Source organism: Gekko japonicus, unplaced genomic scaffold (genome assembly GCF_001447785.1).
Source record: "Gekko japonicus isolate JY-2015 unplaced genomic scaffold, Gekko_japonicus_V1.1 scaffold59, whole genome shotgun sequence".
NCBI classification, from domain to species: domain Eukaryota; kingdom Metazoa; phylum Chordata; class Lepidosauria; order Squamata; family Gekkonidae; genus Gekko; species Gekko japonicus.
The window spans coordinates 396,287-418,134 of NW_015169174.1; the positions used below are offsets into that span (position 1 = coordinate 396,287).

Sequence of the window (21,848 nt, forward strand, 5' to 3'; positions counted from 1 at the left end):
CCAAACCCCCCAGTTTGGCAGGGGTGCCCCACTTTTGGGGGGGTTCTATCCACCGCCCGCCAGCTGGCTACCGGGGAAGCCCCGCCCCCAAGCCCCAACACCCGCAGCCACCCTTCTCCCTGCACTTAAAGGGGCTCCCTTTAAGTGCAGGGAGCTGGCGTTTCCCACATAACTGATCTCCAAGTGGAGATCGGGCGTGCGAAGCCTTCCAGCTCCCTGCACTTAAAGGGGCCCCTTTAAGTGCAGGGAGCTGGCATTTCCCCACACGCCCATTGGGCGGGGGGGCGGACGTCCCCAACATGATGTCATCACATTGGGGATGCCCCTCCCCCTCCAAGAACCCCCCCCCCCAAAGTCCCCCGCTGGGGGCTAAAATGGACTTGGCAACCCTAGTGGAGAGGCTGTGTGGATCAGAGCCCTGAGTCCAACCAGTAGAGAGACAGAAGATCACAATCAGATTCAGGAGGAGTGGGGGGGGGAATGCAGGCCAGCTACAGAGGAACCCACAGTAGAAGCTAAGCCCCACTGCTCAGTATGAGCAGAAAGGCTGGGTGGCACACAGAGCCCAAGTCCACCAAGCACCCAAACCCCAGCAGCTAAGACCCACTGATCAGTGTGAGCAGAGAGACTGATTGGCTCAGAACCTTGAGTCCACCTATGCAAAAAGCAAAGAGCAATCCCCTGCCCAGCAAAGCTGATCGATTTCTATCTGCTCTGTTCCTCTCCAACTCCCTGAAAAACCCAACAAAGGAGGGCTGGGCTTCAGCTTGGGCTTTATATAGTTTTCAGATCCCATAGATCCAAATGGGAACTCTGTTATTGGTAGCCAGCAGGTGTCTGTCAAGCTTTGGAAGGCTCCTATTGGTGTTTCCAAGGCTGGAGAATCCCCCCCCCCACCAGTTGCCTTAGAGTTTAATTGATCAACAACAGTTTGTCTACAAAATGTAGCCATTCATGAACTGCCACAAACTGCCACGAAGTTCGTGAAGTGTTCATGATGGACACGCTTCCACAAACGACACATTACGAACCACGAACCGGCCAAAGTTTGTCACGAATTACATGGCTCGTGCCCATCCCTACCTAAGACACAACCAGGCCACTCTCTCTTCCCATTTCTGTGAAGCCCTCATGCCCCTAGTCCCATAACCCACTCCTTTCTATGCCCTTTGCAGATTGTCCCTTCCTAACATCGCCCGGGAGTCTTCTCCCCTGCCTGGCAAAAGGGATGTGCTGTGTTTCTATGGCAACACTTCTGCCTTGGGATGTATGAATAACAGATTTACACACACACACACAAACACACACAATGGCCTGCGGCTCCTTCCTGGGAGCAGGAGCCAAGGGGCTTAACAGCTTTTCCAGCCCATCCTTAGTTCTTTCTCCAGAGGGAAACTTCCCCCCCCCCAACAAAATCCCCAATCCACCTCTCAGGTGCTTACTTGTTTGTGTACAAGAGTGACAACACCTCAGGAAAGGAATATGAGTGAGCTTATCATTTGTACATGCAGGGTTGCGTGTATGGAAAAGGCATAAGCCTGCCTTCAGGCCCCCTTCACGCTGCTGAGGACCCCAAAAGCCATGCTCTCTGTAGCGGGGTCACCCTAGTAACATTAAAAAGAGGATGCCACAAATCTTGTGTCTTGGGAGAATTCCTCAGTTATGGTCCCTAAGACTCAGTCTCATATTTTTCTACTTCTAGAGCCTGGGGTCTAGGCTGTGACCGGGCACATGATGAGAAACACCAACCCCCACACAAATACATCTTCTCACACAGTCTGCTATAACTGCTTGTACTCCACCTCTTTGGATTCTGAAGGAGCTGGGCCCTGAATGCGTTCCCACTTATCCTGCTAATGATGAGCTTCGATGCCTTTCGTCTCTTCTTGGGAAACGGCCATAGCTAAATGGTACAGCATCTGCTTTGTATGCAAAACGTCCCAGGATCAATCCCTGGCATATCCACTTAAAAGGGTCAGAGAGTAGGTGATGTGAAAGACCTCTCAGCCTGAGATCCTGAAGAGCTGCTGCCTGTCAGAGTATACAGTGTTAACTGGTGGTCTGATTCAGTATAATCAGCTTCATTTGTATTCATGTGTCTGAATAAAAAGCAGCAAAAAGTGGCTCATTGTATATTATGTAGTCTCCTAGAAGCACTCCAGACTCAAACACAGGATACAGGACTGGATAGAACATTGATTCGCCTTCACCTAGTCACTAATTGAAAGAGCAAAGTCATAATCTGACCTCTGCGTGTGGGGAATACAGCCTTGTTGGGAAGAACAGGATGCTGAATCAGTAATCCTCCTCCCAAGAAAAGCTCTTCTGCAGAACCCTTGCTGCGATGCATCGCTCCATCCATCATTCACACTAGTGACAGTGAAGCAAGCTTCAGCCATATCCTGCACAGGGCTAGATGGAGTCAGCCAAGCAGCTTTGCCTGTTATCGATTCTGCCTCTGGATCACAGATTCATAACGATGGTGACATGAAAATAAGCCACAAGCAGAGGAGCCCCCACACTCCTCTTACACAAAAGTCTGTTGCAAGAGCCATCCTTCAGGATGCACAGAAGGAATCATGGTCAGGTCCCCAAACCGAGACCTGGCCAAAGGCATTCTCTGAGTGGTTACCCTCAGCCCTCCAAAATTCATCCTCACTGCTAGACAGACCCTGCGGGCCTGCCTACCTGACACATTGTCCTCATGCTCCCCCCCCCCGTGCTCAGAACTGGATTCCCAGGCATGCAGAGGCCCGATCTGAATCAGGACCCTGCCAAATGTGAAGAAGGGGCTTAAGCCTCCCACCATGTGCTGTTTCCTGAATAGTAATGGTTCCAAAGAGCCACTGTTTGCCCAGTTGAGAGAATTTGCGTGTAGCCCATGGGTATATGTGTACACTATCAATATACATAGGTTTTTCCTGTGGGGCAAATAGCAGCAACCCTTGGTCATTCCCAGTCAGGAAAATAGCATGGTAGGAATTCCTCCCTCCCCATGTTCTGTGGCTGTCATACAAGTTTGGCATCTGCACACCTGGGAATTCAGTTCCAAGTGTGGAACATCTATCACATGTCTGGTAGACAGGGCCTATGGCAGACACAGGAAGGGGTGCACAAGGACAATGTATTGTGTAGTTAGATTCTGAGCCCCAAGCAGATGAGACATGAGAGTATTAATAAAGGGAGTAATATAATTTGTGGTGAAATTGTCTTCTGAGATACCAAGGTTCAGGTTTCAAAACAGAAGTGGCATCAGTTTGTGACTGATTATAAGTCATGAAGGCAGCCTCTACCTGTTTTTTAGAGATATCAGCTGAGGAAATAAAGGTTGGAGACAGCTTTTAAGAGAGCTGGAAGCAGTTTGAGAGAAGCATTGCTTCCCATAATGAACACTTTTTTAATGTTCTACTGCTGCCTCTGATCAAACATGTTTTTGAATTGCTGCAAAAAGCTATTTGATCAAAGGCAATTGCAAGACAAACAATATAAAACTGCTACAATTGTTTACCAAAGGCAAAATTGGAATGCCTAGAAAACCCAAGCAATTAACGTTTTCTTTAAATTACCTTCACTCTCCAAAAAACAATAATCTGCTACCAAATTCTCAAGCCTATCTTAAACATTAATTGCAACAGTCCCGTTGATGTCAGTGTTTTAGGATCAGGTTGTAAATCTGTATGTTATATTTATAGGTAGGTTTGCTCTTTTTCAGTTTGGTAAACTTAATCCTTTCCATCTTTTTCAGTTTAGATTTACCAATAGTAGGATATTTCTCTCTCTGAGGGCCATGGACTCCCAGTGAGATCTTCAATACATTCCTTGTACAAGATCATAATAGAATTGTGGATGGAGGTGTGTCAACTGCTTGTCCTCTTAACATGATGTTCTAGTAGCAGGCAATGTGGCCAACTTTGTGGATAGCATTGCTAGACTCAGACAACCAAGCATGAATTTCGCTTTGGAATGTGCAAGCGAAAGTTTGCCAACCGTGTACAATCCTGCAAGGGATGGTATCCCACCATAGGCTGGAAGAAGACTCTTCAGCCTAAAGAGACTTCCTCCTACTTAAGTGGCTCTTCTATTGGAAATCCTGCCTGATCAAAGTGTCTGCATGTTGGCAACCTCCAGGCTGGCAGCCCTGGCCTCAAAGGAACGGACTTGCTCCTTGCAGCAAGCACCCACCCACCATTTCTGCCCAGTGGGTGGATAATCACACATGTGGCACTCCCTGCAGAACCCTGGATAGCCCCCACTCCCCCACTGGCTCTTTATCTTAAGAAGTGGTTTAGTCATTTAAAGGTGTTTTAGAGTGAAACAGGGTGCTCATTTCCCCTACGGCAATGTCATACTGTGCATTTCTTGACAAGATATGTTGTTGCATACTTATTTTGTCCACTTAGCCCACTATTGTCTGTGCTAAGAAACTATTTGCAATTAATACATATGGGATAAGCTCTGTATGGAAGTGGGCAACTGCCGGAAAATCTTGTGAGATGTGGGAAGCTATGTCAGCTGGGATACCTTTGATGGAGGTTTTGCCATTATTATATAGAGGATGCTTAACTAAAAGGCCTGATTAGTTTTCCCTGCCCTCTCTGTGCTTCACCTTCATTTTGAATGCCGGATGCCATCTCAAACCAAGGAGCTGGAATCTGTCACCCCATATGTATTGGGGGAAGGGGGAGAGTGTGTGTTCACAGGTTGTTGGGTTGGGCACTGCCGAGTTATTTTGGGACCGGATTCAGCAGTGACTCAGTGCAATGCTTATGAAGGGTTTTCCCCCCATGATCCAAGCCAATGTAAAGATCAAAGAGTAACTCTTCCAGCATAATCCATCCCAGGTTTTATAGCAGTCCAGGAGACCATGGGCACTTAGGGAAATAGCTGGCAGTTAGTTGGAATATATTGTACTGCAATCTGTATAATTAAAGTTGTCTGCCTGTTTGGCGTCAAAAAGCCTATTATAGCTGCTACGTCTCTCCTCTCCCCTGGGACACAGCTACACAGGGCTGCTCTTGCGGGAGGGGGATGAATTAAAAAATGCACTGATGTTAGAAAATTCACAGATTAGGAGATTGCTCCCAACACAATTTAGCAGGTCCTAACAGGAACATAAATTACATAATCCTTCCTTTACCACGGGAACAAAAACATGCCAGGGAAGCTAATGCCCCTTGCCACCTCTATCATACCTCCAGGCAGTCATATTTAACATCCATTTCATAGGTTATATATCTCTTACAAAGATGTGTTTTTTTGTATAGGAAAAGCATGTAAATCGCATGTAGTTTATCACATGTGATGCCTTTCTGAATGATCTAGGGGGAAAAAATTGAGGGGTTTTCCAGCATGTGGACACACAATGAAATGTCACATGTGCAGTCATCATGCCTGATGATCGACATGAATTTTTCCACGCGAAAATGATGTAGTGGTCCCAATCTGCAGCAGAACAATGGCAGTATTTCCATGATAAATTATAAAATTCTGCTCCCAATGAATTGGCTTGGACAACACCTGACAGATGGTGTTCCTTCCCAGGTGTTCCTGCCTAGTTTACTATCGCCAAGGCAACCACAGCACATGCTACAGCTAAAGAAGGGGGAAACATCATATGGATGGGCAAGAGACAGGAGTCAGAGGAGCCTACAGTACTGTCCCTCACCAGGGAGGGATTGACTCTTGCCCTACACAAACTATACAGTTGGGCCTAGTACGGTTGCCAAGTACAGACTGGGAAATTCCTGGAGATTTGGGGTCAGACTCTGGGGAAGGCAGAGTTTGGGGAGGGGAGATGGCTCAGCAGGGATGTGATGCCATAGAGTCCACCCTCAAAAGCTGCCGTTTCCTCCAGGGGAGCTCATCTAGGTAGTCTGGACATCAGCTGTAATTCTGGGAGAACTCCAGTTCCCACCTGGAGGTTGGCATCCTTGTGTTCTAGTCAAATAGCCACTTCTCTGGCTATTCCATTCAAATATGTATGATAATCCAAATGTGCCTCTGTATGGAGGGTAAGCTTTTCAATCAGGACTCCTTCAAAATTCCCCACTGTTCAGAACATGGTTAGCAATTTTCTCGACACATGACCTGGGAATAATAGCCATATTCACCACTGTGGATGAATGCAAAGTACCTACACATTATGAAGAACCGAATGACCACACAAGTTATTCTGCAATGTATGATTAGCAGAGCAAGGCACCTGCCTCTGTATGAATATATCTCTACAGCGCAAAAAGAAAAGGGGAGGTATGGTACGGATATGGCACTAGGAAATGTAGGCGAGTTCCAGTGTACAGTTCATCATACAGCACATTGTGTTTTAAATCAGTACTTGCACGCACACACACACACATCCATTTCTCTCTTCCACCCACACACATATGCAGAACTGGGGGAAGTTAGTGAACTTCTGCCCATGGACTCTGCCATAAAAGCCTGTCCAGCCAATATCTACCTTGATTTCTCCAAAAACACCGTGTTAGTGCTAGCTCCATGTTTTTAAGGTCCCTCAAGTTAGACTGTTGCCCTGACCTGGATGGCAGCCTGATCTTGTCAGATCTCAGAAGCTAAGCACAGGGTCAGCCCTGATTCGTATTTGGATGGGAGACCACAAAGGAAGTCCAGAGTTGCTACACAGGGGCAGGCAATGGCCCCTCTGAACCTCTGAACATCTCTTGTCTTGAAAACCCTATGGAGTTGCCATAGGTCTACTACAACTTGATGGCACTTTGTACAAACACAAATCAGACTGTTACTGGGACACCTGAATGTGAGAAATAGTTGCCTCTCCCCATTCTGCACCCATTCTGCCTTCCACAGCTAGGTGGCCACAAAGACTGGCAAGAAAGGACATAGAGGCTCCTCCTCCTCCTCCTCCCTGCTATTCATCGACTATCCCAGCCTGAGGAAAAGGGGGAACTAGTGCATATGGCAGAGAGATGGCGGCAGCGGCTGTATCCCCTCCTCAGTCCCACCCTGTGCCACAGAGGGAAGGCTGCACAGCAAGGAAGAGGAACAGCAGAATGAGGCAGTTCTGGTCAGTGGTGAGCGCTCTATCAGGGCCCAACTTGTTCCCATTGATATCAGCCATGTCTGCCCCTATTGTATTATGCATCCACAGGAATGTCATAATGTCACTAACTAGAATATGGTGGCCGAGAATAACTACTCTGCCAGCCCAGCCATCCTGGGGTCCTCAGCCTTGCTGAGCCTGCAGGCACTTCTGGAATTCTGAGAAAGAGTGGTGGGCACCATTACAACATGGCTGCTATGGAGCGCCCTCCCCCCTCTCCCTGCATTATGGTTGCCATCTCTGTGATGGGAGATTCCTGGAGATTCTAGGGGTGGAGCTTAGAGATGGCAGTTTGGGGAGGGGGGGGATCTCAGCAGGGTACAATGCCATAGAGTCTGCCCTCCAAATCAGCCATTTTCTCCAGAGGAACTGATCTTAGCCATCTGGAGATTAATAGTGGGAGAGCTCCAGGTAGAACCTGGAGGTTGACAACCCTACCCCACACATATTTATGAATACGTTTTCAATTAAATGAGCATACAGAGAGCATAAAATATTTTGATTTCTGTAGCAGGCCAAGAAAATTTCCAAATAACAGTGCACAACTGCCCAAGCTTGCTAATATTTCAATAGGGGCATATGTCCCTAATTAAAATTAATTGTGGTGGGTGGACTTAGATACCAACTGTCGGCATTTCCAAGATTGGGGACTCTAGTAAATTGAAGCTAACAGATTTTATCTGGTCTGCATTTGAGAAGCTATTCTGCACGTGGCAGGTGCCAAGAGACTGGTTTCCCACTTTAAGACTAGGGGAACATAAATCTTCCACTGCCCTCATGTCTACTTTCACATTGCAGTGAGGGTCCTTCTCCCCTCACTTCCTTTCTGCTGGCACTAGAACTATTGTTGTGGCAAAGTCATTTTTTTGTTGTTATTGTTGTAGCAGGCGTAGGTCCCAAACGAAGATAAGAGCCAAGCTGCAAGCTCCGGCATTCTTTAACTACTGCCTGGACTTTTCAGGCAGCTCTTCTTCACCCCCATCAGATCCCTCCAGCACCGCGGAATCTGTGTACTCCGTTTACCTTTAGTATGGAGAAATGGTATGAGGTAGGGGAGCATTACAAAGAAAGAGGGAAGAAGGGATGTGAAAATGAAGAAAAGAGTGGGAAAGGAGTGAGTGAAGACAGCCAAAGAAGGGAATTTGAAAAAGAATAAGGAAAGAGCATGGAAGGAATCTGAAAACAAGGCAGCATCACACTGAGGATGGATCACCTTCTACCAGAAAGGAGGATGCCTCAGCTCACATGGTAGTGAAACCTTGTTCTGAGGGCCAGCACCTAATCAATAGGCTGACCAGAAGCCCCGGTGTAAAAGGGGGTATGTACAGACAGACTCTAAAAGCCCAGGGACCACATTAATGTGAGTCAATGGGGAACCTTTTAGCCTTCTTCCATGCACCCCTCAATAGGGAATAATCAAATAGCTCATTGGTAGTAGCAGATAGGCAAGACTTCTTGAAATCTGGGACAGAACCATTGACTCGTCAGTGCAAAACCCAGTAGTAATTATAAGAACTGTATATTTTTTAAAAAAAACAAAGATACATATAAAGCAAGTAGGGCACCTGCAAGGGAGCACCTCTTATCCCCCTCTCTTTCCTCTTTCCCAACTTTGAAAGGCCCCATAGCTTCTTGCCTTTCTATGCTTCCTTTTCTCCCTTTTTCTTTCGTCTGTCTCCTGGCAGCCTCTTCCTGGGAAAACTCTGGCCAAGTTGTCTAGTGCCAGTTGAACTGAGCCCAGTTGCAAAGTGGGGAACCTGCAAGGACTTGGGGGGGGGCACCTTGCGATCCTCTCCCAATTCCAATCGCTCGTTTCCTCCTGGCAGCCTTCATATCCTTACCTTTCCCTGCTCCCTTCTCTTTTTAACACCCACCCTCTGGTTAATACATCTCTGAACAGAGCTGCTGTCAGTTCTAGCCCCGTCCTGGTGTGAGCTACTAGCCTTGTCCCCAGCTCGCCGTCCACCCAGCGGTTCAAAAGCTTTGGTGAGTAAATAAAATGGGTACCACAGAGGTGTTAGCCGACAAATGGAATGTCCAGCGCGTAAGACCGAAAAGCCTAGAAAGAACTCTTCGGCATTAAGGAAGCCTGTAATGGGCCGTCCGGCCAGGCGGTGGCAGTGCTGCGCTGCAACTTGAAGCAGTCCGGAGAAAGCTGACGACATCAAGCCACGCCGAGGGAAAAGTGCCGTTGGAACACGTCTGAACAAAACTCCCCGTCAGCTGCGAACGTGTGTGATTTAAAGATTATATGTTGTCCTCCCTTACCCCTTGAATCATTGTTAGTCCCGTGTGTAATAGGGTAACTGTAAATCGCTCAGAGCCAGCAAGCTCTGCAGGATTGAGAGATTAATAAATTGAAAGATTTATTTATTTATTTTATCCACCACTTCATCTTCGGATATATTTATTATTTATTGTCTTCATTTATATCCCCCCTTTCTCCCCAATGGGGACCCAAAACAGGTTACATCGTTCTCTTCACCTCCATTTTACCCTCACAACAATCCTGTGAGGTAGGATAGGCTGTAGGTGAGCTTCCACAGCAGAGTGATCATTCAAACCTGGGTCTCCCAGATCCTAGTCTGAAACTAACCACTACACCACAATCTTTTGGAGGGCTACTGTTGAAGAGCAGCAAGCACCCATACCCAGGGGAGTCATGGAAGTCAGGTGATAGGAAGTTGCCAACCTCCAGATGGTGGCTGGAGATCACCTGAGATTACAAAAGATCTCTAGATGACAGATATCAGTTCACCTGGAGAAAATGGCCACTTTGGAAGGTGGACTTTATGGTATTATACTCCACTGAAGTCCCTTCTCCTTCCCAAATTCCCCCCTCCTCAGGCTCCACCTCCCAAATCTCCAGGTATTTCCCAACCCAGAGCTGACAGTCCTATGCCCAGTGGTTGCTGCCAGGCTTAGCCCCAATGAGTCTTCCATCACAGCCCTGGAAGGGGCCTTGATCCCTCCCTCCTATCTTTTCCTGACAGAAACTGAGAAATGAAAGCTGGCAGGATGGTTGTGGTTGCCTAGGAATGACCACTGAAGGTCTCCATTTCTTAAAGCTACATGCACTCCTTTTATCATTGGGGGAGTTAACCCTTCCAATATATTGATGCATTTTAAAAAGATGTCTGATTTTTAAAGTTTCACTAAGATTTCTCCAAACATATTAGCACAGATGCTCAAAACCTTGGAGCACATGCAATATATCCCAAAAGACAAGAGCCGTTTCTTACCAGATTTCATAAAAGAAGTAAGTAAGGGGCAGGGACTGTGACCCACAGATCCACATAACTTCTGGTCAATCGTTGCTAAGTACCCTTGGATTATTTTGGCATAATCAACTTTATTGCCAATAGAAAGAGGCATCTTTAAACACATGCCCAGGATGCATATTTCTCAGTGTTTATCTGTGTGATTGATAACTCACAAGGAAGTTTTGAAAGCAATTTGCCCTTGTGGAACAAGCTGATTAATTTGGACCGTAAGAATTTTCCGTGTCAAGAACTATTGAGAGTTGCAGACAATCTTTTACCAGGAAGATAATTAAAGGAAGATCTCACTTCCAAAAAGGGAAAGTGGTGTTGGTATTTTGACTAACAGAACAGGGTGATTTGCATGAGACAGATTTGGGGAAGACAGTTCAAAATTATATCACATTCCTTTGCCTGATGTTGACCTGTTCAGATACAAAAGGCATCTTCTAAGTAGGGTTGCCAGCTATGGGTTCGGAAATACCTGGAGATATCAGGGGTGAAGCCTAGAGATGGTGGGGTTTGGAGAGGAGAGGAACCTCAGCAGGGTATAATGCCAGAGTCAACCCTCCAAGGCAGTCATTTCCTCCATGGGAACTAGTCTTGGTCATCTGGAGATCAATGGTAATAGCAGGAGATCTCCAGATGCCACCTGGAGGTTGACAAGCCTATCTGTAAGAACAGTAACCATGCTGTGGTTAAGCATTGCTACATATGATCATCATAATGTTGACATGTCTCCTTTTCTCATGTTTTGCAATATTATAGCCCTGTCTTTGCAAAGGAGTTAGGGTGGCCTACATTGGTCTGTCCTGAAGAATGAAGTTACAGGGGAAGCAAGGGGGAAGTTGCAGAGGGTATAAAGAAGAGCACATCACTGCACTCCCTCTACTGGATCAGAGGTCTGTCAGACCCAGGAAAAGGAGCTTAGAGCCTGAAGAGGTGAAGTCAACAAAGAAAACCCACTCAGAAAAAAGAGAATATAAGACCATCAGGGCCTGAAGAATCCTGCCCGTTCCTGCTTTTGTTAACACATCCAGTCTGATGAAGAATTCTGGAGAACTTAACAATCTTCCACAAAGGATTGTGTTGTTTTGGGCAGTCTTTAAAAAAAGAGACTACAGGCGCATCGCACGTGCTAGATAAAATGGGGGTGGGGGAAGCGAGGCTGTTTCCTCTGGAGGAATTTGACCCACAGTTGCAAGATGACACCTCCCTTTGAAGCTGCGGGTGCAGCCCATCAGTGTGTGATCAGATGCCACTGTGGGTGAGTTGGGGTTTTTTGTGTGCTGTTTGTTTCCCATGCACTTAAACGAGGAATCAATGAACCACACTTCCTCACTGAGGGCTCCCTATGGAGTTTGCAATGATGTACATACTGTGAAAGATGGAGGGGGGAAACAATGGCACGGAGTCGGGATGGCCTGATCAGACCATCCTGACGGCATGAGAGCACGCTGGAGCGATCAGACAGGGGAAAGTCCATCTGTGGCCCATCGCAACTACCAGATTTCCCCCAGTGTCTTTTAACTCCACTTCTGTGGCAGAGCAGAATGGGTTGCCGACGGCTGCAGGACACTTCCCAGATGTTGTTGTCTGGTCACTCCCTTTAAATCCACCCAGCATTCGCGCCAATGTCGGGTCTAATTGTGCGTATGATCGCAGCCTACATTGCTTTTGTCACTGAGGTGGTACAACTTGATCTGGACTAGGGTTGCTAACTTCAGGTTGGAAAACTCTCTGGGAGATCTGGTGGTGGAGCCTGGGGAGGGACCTCAGCTGGGTATCATGCCACACAGTCTATCCTCCAAAGCAATCATTTTCTCCAAGGGAACGGATCTCAATCATCTAGAGACCAGTTGCAATGCCAAGAAATCTCCAGGTCCCGCTTGAAGGTTGGCAACCCTAAATCTGGACAATACCAAATCGGGGTGGGGGGGGCATGGTTGAATGTTCCTCCATTTCCTGAACATGGAAGACTCCTGGCAATTGGGGATAGCACCAGTGAGCCACAGCCCTTCCCCTACCTGGGGAGGGTGGAGTCTGGGAAGGGGAGAGAGCTCATTGGGGATGTGATTCCCGAGATAGAGTCCACACCCTGAAGTTGCTGCCGTCTCCAAGGGAAGTGAGCTCTGTAGTCTGGAGATCAACTGTGATTCTGGGAGAACTCCAGGCCCCACCTGGAGGGTGGCAACCTCAAGCGCAACCCGAAGGAGACTTGCACCATTCTAAGTCCACTGAAGTCAGTGGGCTCAGAAGGGTCCAGCAACTGCCATGGAGAAGGCCTTTTTCTTAGTATTCTTTCTGACAGGCTAATTTTTCTGTCATGTTGTCCATCCATCCCCACCACCATGACAAAAAAAGTTATTTAATAAAATTGAAATAATGCTGTTTGCTAAATAATAAAAACAAAAATAAGCACATTTGTAGCAGCATCACATGTAATGCCTTTTTATATTATTCTTTACAATCAGTATCCATGTCCTTGCATCTCACATTACCATTAAATTCTTTGTGTTTTGGGGTCTTCCTGCAGGTAGACAATGAAATTTGCTTTGAATGAGTGCTGATCTGTAGTAAAGTGGAAAGCTATAAGTGCCCAGTGTCATGGAAGGGGGTACAGAGTTCAATAGATGTAGGGGTTTTTTAAATTTAAAAATATTTATAGGGCATCATGGTTGATGTAGAGGTGTCTGGGTACACCAGCTCTTAATTCAGTGTGCATCCTCTAAGGAACAGCTGGCATTAGAGGCTCTCAATATTCCCCACCCACCCCCTGCCTTCCTTGCCTGTCACATGCAGCCTTCTGCTGATTCCTGTGTATAACACCACCAGCCAAGAAGAAGGTGCATGCCTCATTCTGCTCACACTCCCCTCCTTTTCAGCTGTCATCACCACCTGCAGCTGCTGTCCCAGTTCATTAAACCCACTGCAGCTGGTCTGTCATCAGCTGCCCACTGAAACCCTCTTCAAAGTAATAGAAAATACAAGCTGCTTGGCCAGGAGCCTATCAGCTGCACTCAAAAGAGTGGATGGGGAGGGGCCAGCTCTGATTGGATCATTAGGATGAAGGGAGGCACAGCCGCTGAGCCAAGTAATAGCAGAAGCTGCTGGAGATATAACTTGACCTTTCCAGAAAGGCACCAGGTGCATATGGAAGGGGGATCTCCAGAGACCTGTTTCTAAGGGTACCTTTGTGCCTGGTTGATACTTTAAGACACATGACCTTTGCAAGATGCTCTAAAGCTCGTTTCACCTCCTTCATCTCCTCTGGTACATACATTCCAGATCATGCAGGCACAAGGATTCTAGGCAGAGCATGATTTATGGGAGAAGGGGAAAGCAACCGTTACTTCCTGGTAAGGGCTAAAACTTAGACAGATCTTGGTGTTGGAGGCAAGAGGTCCCAGCTTGGTTTTAAACAATCCACTGAATCCCTGTAGAAGTATGGAGATCTGATGAAAGTAGCTCCAGGAAGCAGCAACTGAGTCCTGGTAGAGTGTCATCCATGCAGATAGTACAAATGTTTATACATGATTTTGAATGTATAACATATGTGTTTAGACAGTGCTAAGCCCACATTAATGTAATGCTGACGTTTGTTCCTTGATCTTGTTTCTCAATATGACTGTAGTTTCTGTAAAAATTCCATAAAAATAAAATAAAATCCATGCAGATAGAATATTTCCCTGTAGATGAGAACTCACATGACAGGACAGACAGGATCAGAACCATTAAAAAATTAGCCTGAAAGGAGCCTGTGGGACAGTCTGCATGAAAAGAGACCTCAGAGAGGCCTGGCAGACTCCAGCTGAGATAATCTAGGCTCAGCTATTTACCTACCCTCCCTCCCACTTCAGAAGTCCCACCCATAGAGTTTCTGGCCCTAAGAGTGATGCCATGGCCCAGACCTGGATAGCCCAGGCAAGCCCAATCTCATTAGATCCCGAAAGCTAAGCAGGGCTGACCCTGGCAGGTATTTGGATGGAAGACCTCCAAAGAATACCAGGGCTGGGAGGCAGAGGCATGCTACCAAGCTACTTCTCTGAACATCCTCCATGCCCCAGTAGGAGTTGCCAGAGGTTTCCATGACTTCCAGGCACATGCACACACACACACACACACACACAAATGCAAAAATACCCCCCCCCCAAAAAAAGAGTGATGCCACGGATCACTGGAATTAATAGGTTCCATGAATGTTTGGAGGAACTGCATGCTCCACAACAACAACAGCTTCCTTTGTTAGAGTAGACCCAAAAGATAATTTAGATAATGTAGATAATTTAGAGATATTCTATGATATTTTGTGAGCTATGTCTAGATCTGGTACAAAGAAGCATCATACATTTCATTCACTGACCCATGTATCCTCAGCTGTGGCAATGACTAACATTATAAGCTGGTTCTGAGACAGCCAAATTGGTGAAAGACCTAAATTCACAAGAGATTAGTAGTACATGAAGCAACATAGCCAAATCCTGCATAAATGGTCTAAACGGAAGCTTCATATGAATGACAAAGACCTAAAGATCTATTACTGTCCTTCTCAACGATTTACTTCCTTGGCAGTCTTCATCTTTGATATGTGCATATATATGTAGTGATTAAGTGCACTTTCATTAATCAGCTAGCATTTTTAGATATAACACATGCCATTCTGTAGATTAATGTTCATATTCCTTTTAGCAAAATCGCAGCCACTGTTTGTGAAGTCAGGCCTGTTGAGACCAAATATTAAGCTTTCAAACTGCCAGGCTTATTACGTTTATGGAATATATTCCAAAGCTATTCTATTGTGCTTGAAATCTGTACTGACTGCTAGCCTTGATGACAAATCTGGGAGCACCTGGACAATTAATAGGCTACTCACAGCAAACAGAATGGAGGAGGAAAGGGTGTCCAGGGGGAAGACCAAGACTGAGCCTGCACAGATGGAGTGGAAGTAGAGAGGCCTCTGGGTAGCCTTCCCTCCAATATCAGGATGTTAACATACTCTGTGAAGTGCTGTCATGCCAAGCAGCCTGCATCTTGACAGCCCCGTCCTTCTAATAATAACCTCATTCCACATCTTAGCTTGGTCCTCTCCTAGGTTCCTGGTACATTACTGCTCTCAGTAGAAGCAGGAGCAGAGTCACAGACATGGGTCAGGGTGAGGATGGACACGGATGTCGTACAGGAAGACAAGGAGGGCTCTCTCTTGAGAGGGGCTGGCTGGCTGGCTGGGGGATCATGTGCTGGTCATGACAGAGGAACACTGAGTGCAAAGCTGCCCTGATGGGAAAACTGTGTCTTACGGAATATCTTCTTACACCCTGCTGAGGTGATATGTATAATTTATTATTCAGGTGTGTACTGCCAAAGAAACTGAGAAAATATTGAAGAAGTAAATTAGAGAAGTTCACCCAACTCACAGCAATAACATTAGCAGCACATAATGGCACATAAAATCAGTGATACAAAGATGCTAATCATAAACATTGTCCCTTACAAAAGTTCACACCAGCGGTGGTGTAATCAGGGCTAGCGTATATCTATTGAATTTCACCACCTGAGAATACGTTTTCTCATTCGGAACAGTACTTCATGGCTGCTGATGCTGCTCCCACCAACCTTTCCAACAGAAGTTAACAATCCTAATAGTGTAGCACTAATATTAATGCTACCACCAGAAAGTAGTTATGAGTAGGAGGCCTAAGAAAAACTTGACAGAGATCCAACAAACACACCATCTAGACAAAAAAGGGACCAGAGCTGCATAGGCATTCAGAGATTCTGGGCATATTGGAAATGAAAAACATATAACAGGTGGGCAAGCCAGATTCACACTGGCAAGTCAAAATATATTGTGCTTAGGGGGGTTCAGCAAAGCATTTTGATATAATAAAGAGGCATTTTATCTGAATCCAATATCATTATGTGAAACTGAAATGTCTATGAATGTAGTCCTTGCTGCCATCTCCAGATTTTATGCCCCCATCATCCTAGTCCTGTGATGCCATTCTTCCATGCCCAGTCTGTCCTGTGTTGCCCCAACACCTGTGCTGTACCCATTACATCCCCTGTTGGACCTCCTTGAAACCAATTTCTGTTGCCAGAAGCATCCAGACAGCAGTGGAGAAACCAAAGTGAACCCCCCAGCGTTCCCACAGGAAGGTGGTAAGGGCATGGGGGAGCTTGGTTTCAGCAAAGTCTTTGGATCCAGTAAGGTAGTGGTGTGGCTGGAATCAGGCATCAGTCCATCTAGAACACCTTCTGGGACTCCCTTCAGCACAAAGAACTCTTCTGTTCAAATTTCATACTCCGCCTGTCAGCCAGCCAGCTCTGAGGAACAGGGAACGCTTTATATAGGCAACAGGAGCAGGGGAAGTGTCTGTGCGGCTTGTAACCCAAAAGTGCAGGAAGGATCCCTGCTGTCCAAAGCCCTTGGCAGCAGTCATCCTCAACATAATTCAGGGTCCCTCAGCCCTGGTGGGGAGCAGGAGATGCGGTGCGCAGCAATCTCTGCGGTCCCTCTACCAGCCAGGATTTATTAGTATGAGAAACAGGAGTTGCAGATACATTTCACTCTCCTCACTGCCAGGCTGAGCTTCAGCCAAGGACACATTCCAGAGCTTCGGGGACAAGAGAACATGTGTGTGTCACAGAGGTGAGGTGAGCTGGAGAGCCAAGAGAAGTGTGAGGCCACCAGTGTGAGTGCGTGCGCGCAAGTAAAGAGGCTCTGTAAGAAGTGTCTAGCCAGTATCAGCTCTGCCACTGATTCGTGCCAGGAGAGACGTTATCCTTGCCCTCTGAAGGGCTCAGTGAGATGGCTCCCATTCTGCAATCCTCCCATATAATCCCCACAGAGCCTGTACCACCACTGTTTACACTTGATGCCTCCACACAACGCAATCAGTGTTCCCTCTAAGCTGAGTTAGTGTGAGTTAGCTCACAGTTTTTTAGCCTCCGGCTCGCACCTTTTATTCTTAACTCAGGAAGGATGGCTCCAGAGCAAACTAATTTAGGCAGCAGCCAAATTGCTCACTCACAACTTTAATGCCAGTAACTCACCAAGTAGAATTTCTGCTCACAAGACTCCACAGCTTAGAGGGAGCAATGAACGCAACCCCTGTCTATTGGCTGTTCCTCACTTATGCATAGTCACCCCTGCCCTGCCAAAAGGATCCCATCCAGTCCTGAGCTCACTTTCCCCCCTTGCAGTTGTCCCTGTTGCTCCCTGCAGGTCTGAGCAATCAGATGCAATCAACTGACCTCCAGAAATCTAAGCAGCAGGGAGTGCCTAATCAGGACCTGGAAGCATCCGAGCCAGCAGAGTGATAAGAGACTAGGCTGGCATCACAGGCTGTAGCCTGAAGCAGGGGCAAAACAGAGGCTGCTCCAGGGGTGACGGTGGGAGGAGCAGCCTCATAGTCCCTGGCCCTCTAAAAGTGAACAACTACAGTACACACTAGCAAGTGGGGTAGCAAGCAAGGCGACAACATTGCTAACAAGAGGAGAGGAAGCAGTTGTGGTACCTGCGCTGCAAGAGCTGGCTCAGTCTCAGCTGGGGGACTGTCAGCATTTCCAGTGGAGCTTCCGGCCCCCATTGACCTACAGCATGCACAGTTCCTCTTCCTGTCTCCCGTACCGCCCTGCTGAGTTGGTGGGCTGACCCCAGCCTGTCACTGAGACACACTGACAGGCACAGGTGCTCAGCTAGACCAGCTGGCTAAGTTGTCCTGTCAATCATTCATCCTCCAAGCTAGTTCACCATGAAGTGCCAGTTCCAAAGTTTAAGACACTACTTGGGGGAGAAGGAGAAGCATAAGAAGTACAGACACCCGTGGCATCTGGTTTAGATTGGAGCTTCCGCCCCACTCCTTGAAGTTGCAGTTCATTTACATGGTCGAGAAGGGAAGGAGGAATGAGAAACTGAAGTGCAAACTAAATCAAGGAACACATGAAGCTGCTCTATACCGAGTCACATTGGTCCATTCAAATCATTCTTGTTTTGGATTGCTAGCTATTGGGGGGATGGACGTGCAGATCTGTCCTCGCAGAGGAGGGAGAGCTTGTGCCTGAATAAAACTTGGTCTTAAAGGTGCCACTGGACTGTTTTGGCTCTGCAAGTTACCTGGCTGCTTCTTGCTCTGATGGAGGGCTGCTGGGAGCAGGGGGCGGGGCTTGTTCCTTTTTCCCCCCCCCTGCGCTCTTTACTGCCGGAGCTCTGCTCCTGTGCGCTCCTGCAGGAAGTGAACACTGACTACAGGTGACAGGGATTGAATCTAGCACCTTCGGCATGCAAATCAAATGCTCTGCCACTGAGCCAAAGTCCTTAATCAAAGGCTGGTGACAACTATACTGTTCTTGGAAGGGGAGCTTAGGATGAAGTCTGGGTGAGGAGGGCGAAAGCACTCAGAAGGGGTTCTGCAACTGACACCCATTTGATGTGGCCATTATCACTCATGAAATGTCCATATTAGATTATGGAAAGGCACCCTCCATGGTGCTGACTTCAAAAGGTGTTTGGAAAACATGGCTGTTCCAGAATGCAGCCCCAAGAATGTATGCAGTGCAGAACTCCTATTTCACTGGCTCCGTGTTTGTTTCCAGGGCCATTCAAAGTGCTGGTACCAGCCTTCAAAGCCCAAAGTAGCCTGGAGCCAGGATGCCAAGAACCTTATAAATCTCATAGACCATGATCAGAGCCCATCACAGGACTCTGCTCCATATCTTCCCACCACCTGATGTGCAGTGAGTAAGTATACGAAGGGCCTTTTCAGTGTTCGCATGAAGGTTATGACACTCACTCCCTAGGCAAGCTCGCCCAGCTCCCTCAGACCACAAAGTGGCAAATTAAGCCTGCAGATTTTGCAGGCCATTTGAGAGAGCCAACAATGACTTGGTATCTTTAGGTCCTTATTTGCTTCATTGCTGTTAATGATCTTTGTATAATGTTTGCTTATGCTTTTTTTGTTTGTTTTATGTTTTTACACTGACCTTAAATTCCCTTACAGAATGGGAAGTGAAATATAAACGGAACAAACAAAACCAATATTTGTCTCGCACCTCTGGCAGTTACTGGAAGAGGAATGGGCTGATTGCAACAACCAGAAGAGACCATAGAAATTAGTGTTGCCCATGCTAGGTTGGGAAATACCAGGAGGAGGAAATCTTTATACCCCACCTGTCACCACCTGAAGGAGTCTTGGATTGTCTTATCTTTCTCCCCCCACAATAGGCACCCTGTGAGGTAGGTGGGGCTGAGAGAGCTCTGAGAGAGCTGTGACCGACCCAAGGTCACCCAACTGGCTTCATGTGGAGGAGGAGTGGGGAATCAAACCCAGCTCTGCAGATTAGAGTCCACTGCTCTTAACCACTACACCAAGCTGGGATAGTGCCCGGGAAGGGTAGGGTTTGGGGAGGGAAAGGACCTCCACAGGGTATAATGCTGTAGAGCCCATCCTTCAAAGTAGGCGTTTTTCCCAGGGGAACTGATCCCTGTAGTCTGGGAATCAATTGTCATTCTGGGGGATATCCAGACCCTACCTGAAGGTTGGCAACCCTATCAGAGACAGCACAATTGGATTTTTGCAGGAATCTAATCGTTTTGATGCTTCTCTGAAAAGACACCATAAATATGGGGCTCAGATACAAGAATGATGTATCAGCCTTCCAAAGTCAAGAGATGCTGTGAGTTTTAGGAAGAAGCACCTACGGGATGCAATGTAGAAAGTAAAGGGCAGAAAGGCTGAGATGTGGTATAGGAAAGGGTGTGTCCCCTGTGTGTGAGTAACAGCCAGAGGCAAGCAGCAGGATCCAGCTGGGCTAGTGTTTCTTCCTTCCCAAAGGTCACAGCCACTAATCCCCCCCTCCCTGCTGCTGCCATGCCAAGAGATGAGAGGGCACAGTAATGAGGGAGTCCTGACAGACAGGGGAAAGAGGCCAGCTGGCTGTGAGCCACCCCACACAGGCCTTTCACAATCCCCTAATCAAAAAGGTGGCCTCTGTGAGGGTTTTTAGATCACTTTTGCCAGTTTCTGTGCTGCTGCCTGGGGATCTGGGGAAGTGGGAAGTCCGGGTGTGGTGGAGCGTAGGGGCAGGAAACCAGCCTTCATATGGCTAGGGCTGAAATTCAAGGCATCCTGAGATCAGAAAGGAAGCAAAATCCCAGGAAGTAGAACCGGAGAGGCTCCTCAGGCCCCAAATCAAGTGATAATCCTGTGTGCCTCTTCAGAAGAGCCAAAAAATGTCCCATGAGAAAAGCTAGGTTTGAGTCCAGTCACACCATGGAAACCACCAAGATTTTTTTTGTTTCTAAGGTGCGCTGGGACTTGAATCAGCTGTTCTACTGCAGGCCAAAATGGCTACCCTCTGAAGAGAAAATGAATTCAGGTATGCCTCTTATCCCACTCTCCCTCATTCCAGAACCTTCACAAACCTCGTGACTGGGGCTGTGTTCCCACTTTGACCTAAGAGACTGCAACCACAACAAAAGCAGATTTGGGTCTTCACAAGGGGATCTCAGCCCATGAACATCAAGATGTTGTATGAGGGGAGGGGGCTGTTTTGGAATTAGACCTCAGCAGGGGACACTCTCTTCCTCTTGGAGTCAGGGACACCCCATACTCCTAGTGTGACACTAGAGGGCTCTATACTACTTCCTTGGAAAAAACAGAAGAGGTGTAATGGAAGGATTTAATCTTAGAGCTCCATATTCTAGTGTGCAACTTTGAGCCATCATTCCCTCCTCCAATTATCACCAACTATCCTGTTTCCCCAGGGCACCCCCTTCGTAAGTGGAGAACAAGTTATAACCCTAGGGACACTGAATTGGTACTTTACTCAAGAAGAACCATAGTCATAATTCCATGGGGATGCCTCATTTTGTCATCCAGACCTCATAACTAGGGCTTGTTTCACAGATTCCCTCAGGAAAAGGCAGGTGGGAAGTAGCTTTCTTTCTGGCAGAGATAGGTACTCTTCGTCCGAGTATCTGAATAAGAACATAAGAACATAAGAGACGCCAATGTTGGATCAGGCCAAAGGCCCATCCAGTCCAACACTCTGTGTCTCACAGTGGCCAGAAATACCAGTGCAATCAGGAGGTCCACCAGTGGGGCCAGGACATTAGAAGCCCTCCCACTGTTGACCCCCCCCAAAGCACCAAGAAGACAGGGCATCACTTGCCCCAGAGCCCCTATCTATACCTTGTGGCTAATAGCCACTGATGGACCTCTACTCCATATCTATATATCTAATAGCCAGGTTGCCCCCGTGAGTGTGGATCGCTAAATCCGTGCTCCGGGGGCACTTGGGGGGGAGGGGGAGGTTTGTGCACACGTGGGGCGGTCCCCACGTGTGCACAAAAATCCAAAAAGTTGAAAAAAAATTCGGGGGGATGTTTAAATCCCCCCGAAAGTGAAAGAGCGTCCTCTGTGCATGCGCAGGGAACGCTCTGTAGCTGGCCTCGCCGCCGCCTCGGACCTGGGCGGGCGGGGAGGACCGGCCTCGCCGCCGCCGCGGAGCCG

The 21,848-nt window shown here is 47.4% G+C and overlaps 1 protein-coding gene across 1 annotated transcript in view; it reads right to left on the reverse strand.

Moving 5' to 3' along the window:
* The window catches only part of GOLGA7B (golgin A7 family member B), a 56,821-nt gene extending 38,866 nt beyond the window's left edge, over positions 1 to 17,955 (reverse strand). Inside the window, exon 1 of the mRNA XM_015415934.1 lies at positions 17,853 to 17,955. Coding sequence (XP_015271420.1) covers positions 17,853 to 17,924 — 72 coding nt within the window. The 5' untranslated portion in view covers positions 17,925 to 17,955. The remainder of the gene's footprint in view (positions 1 to 17,852) is intronic.
* Between the last annotated feature and the right edge of the window lie 3,893 nt (positions 17,956 to 21,848).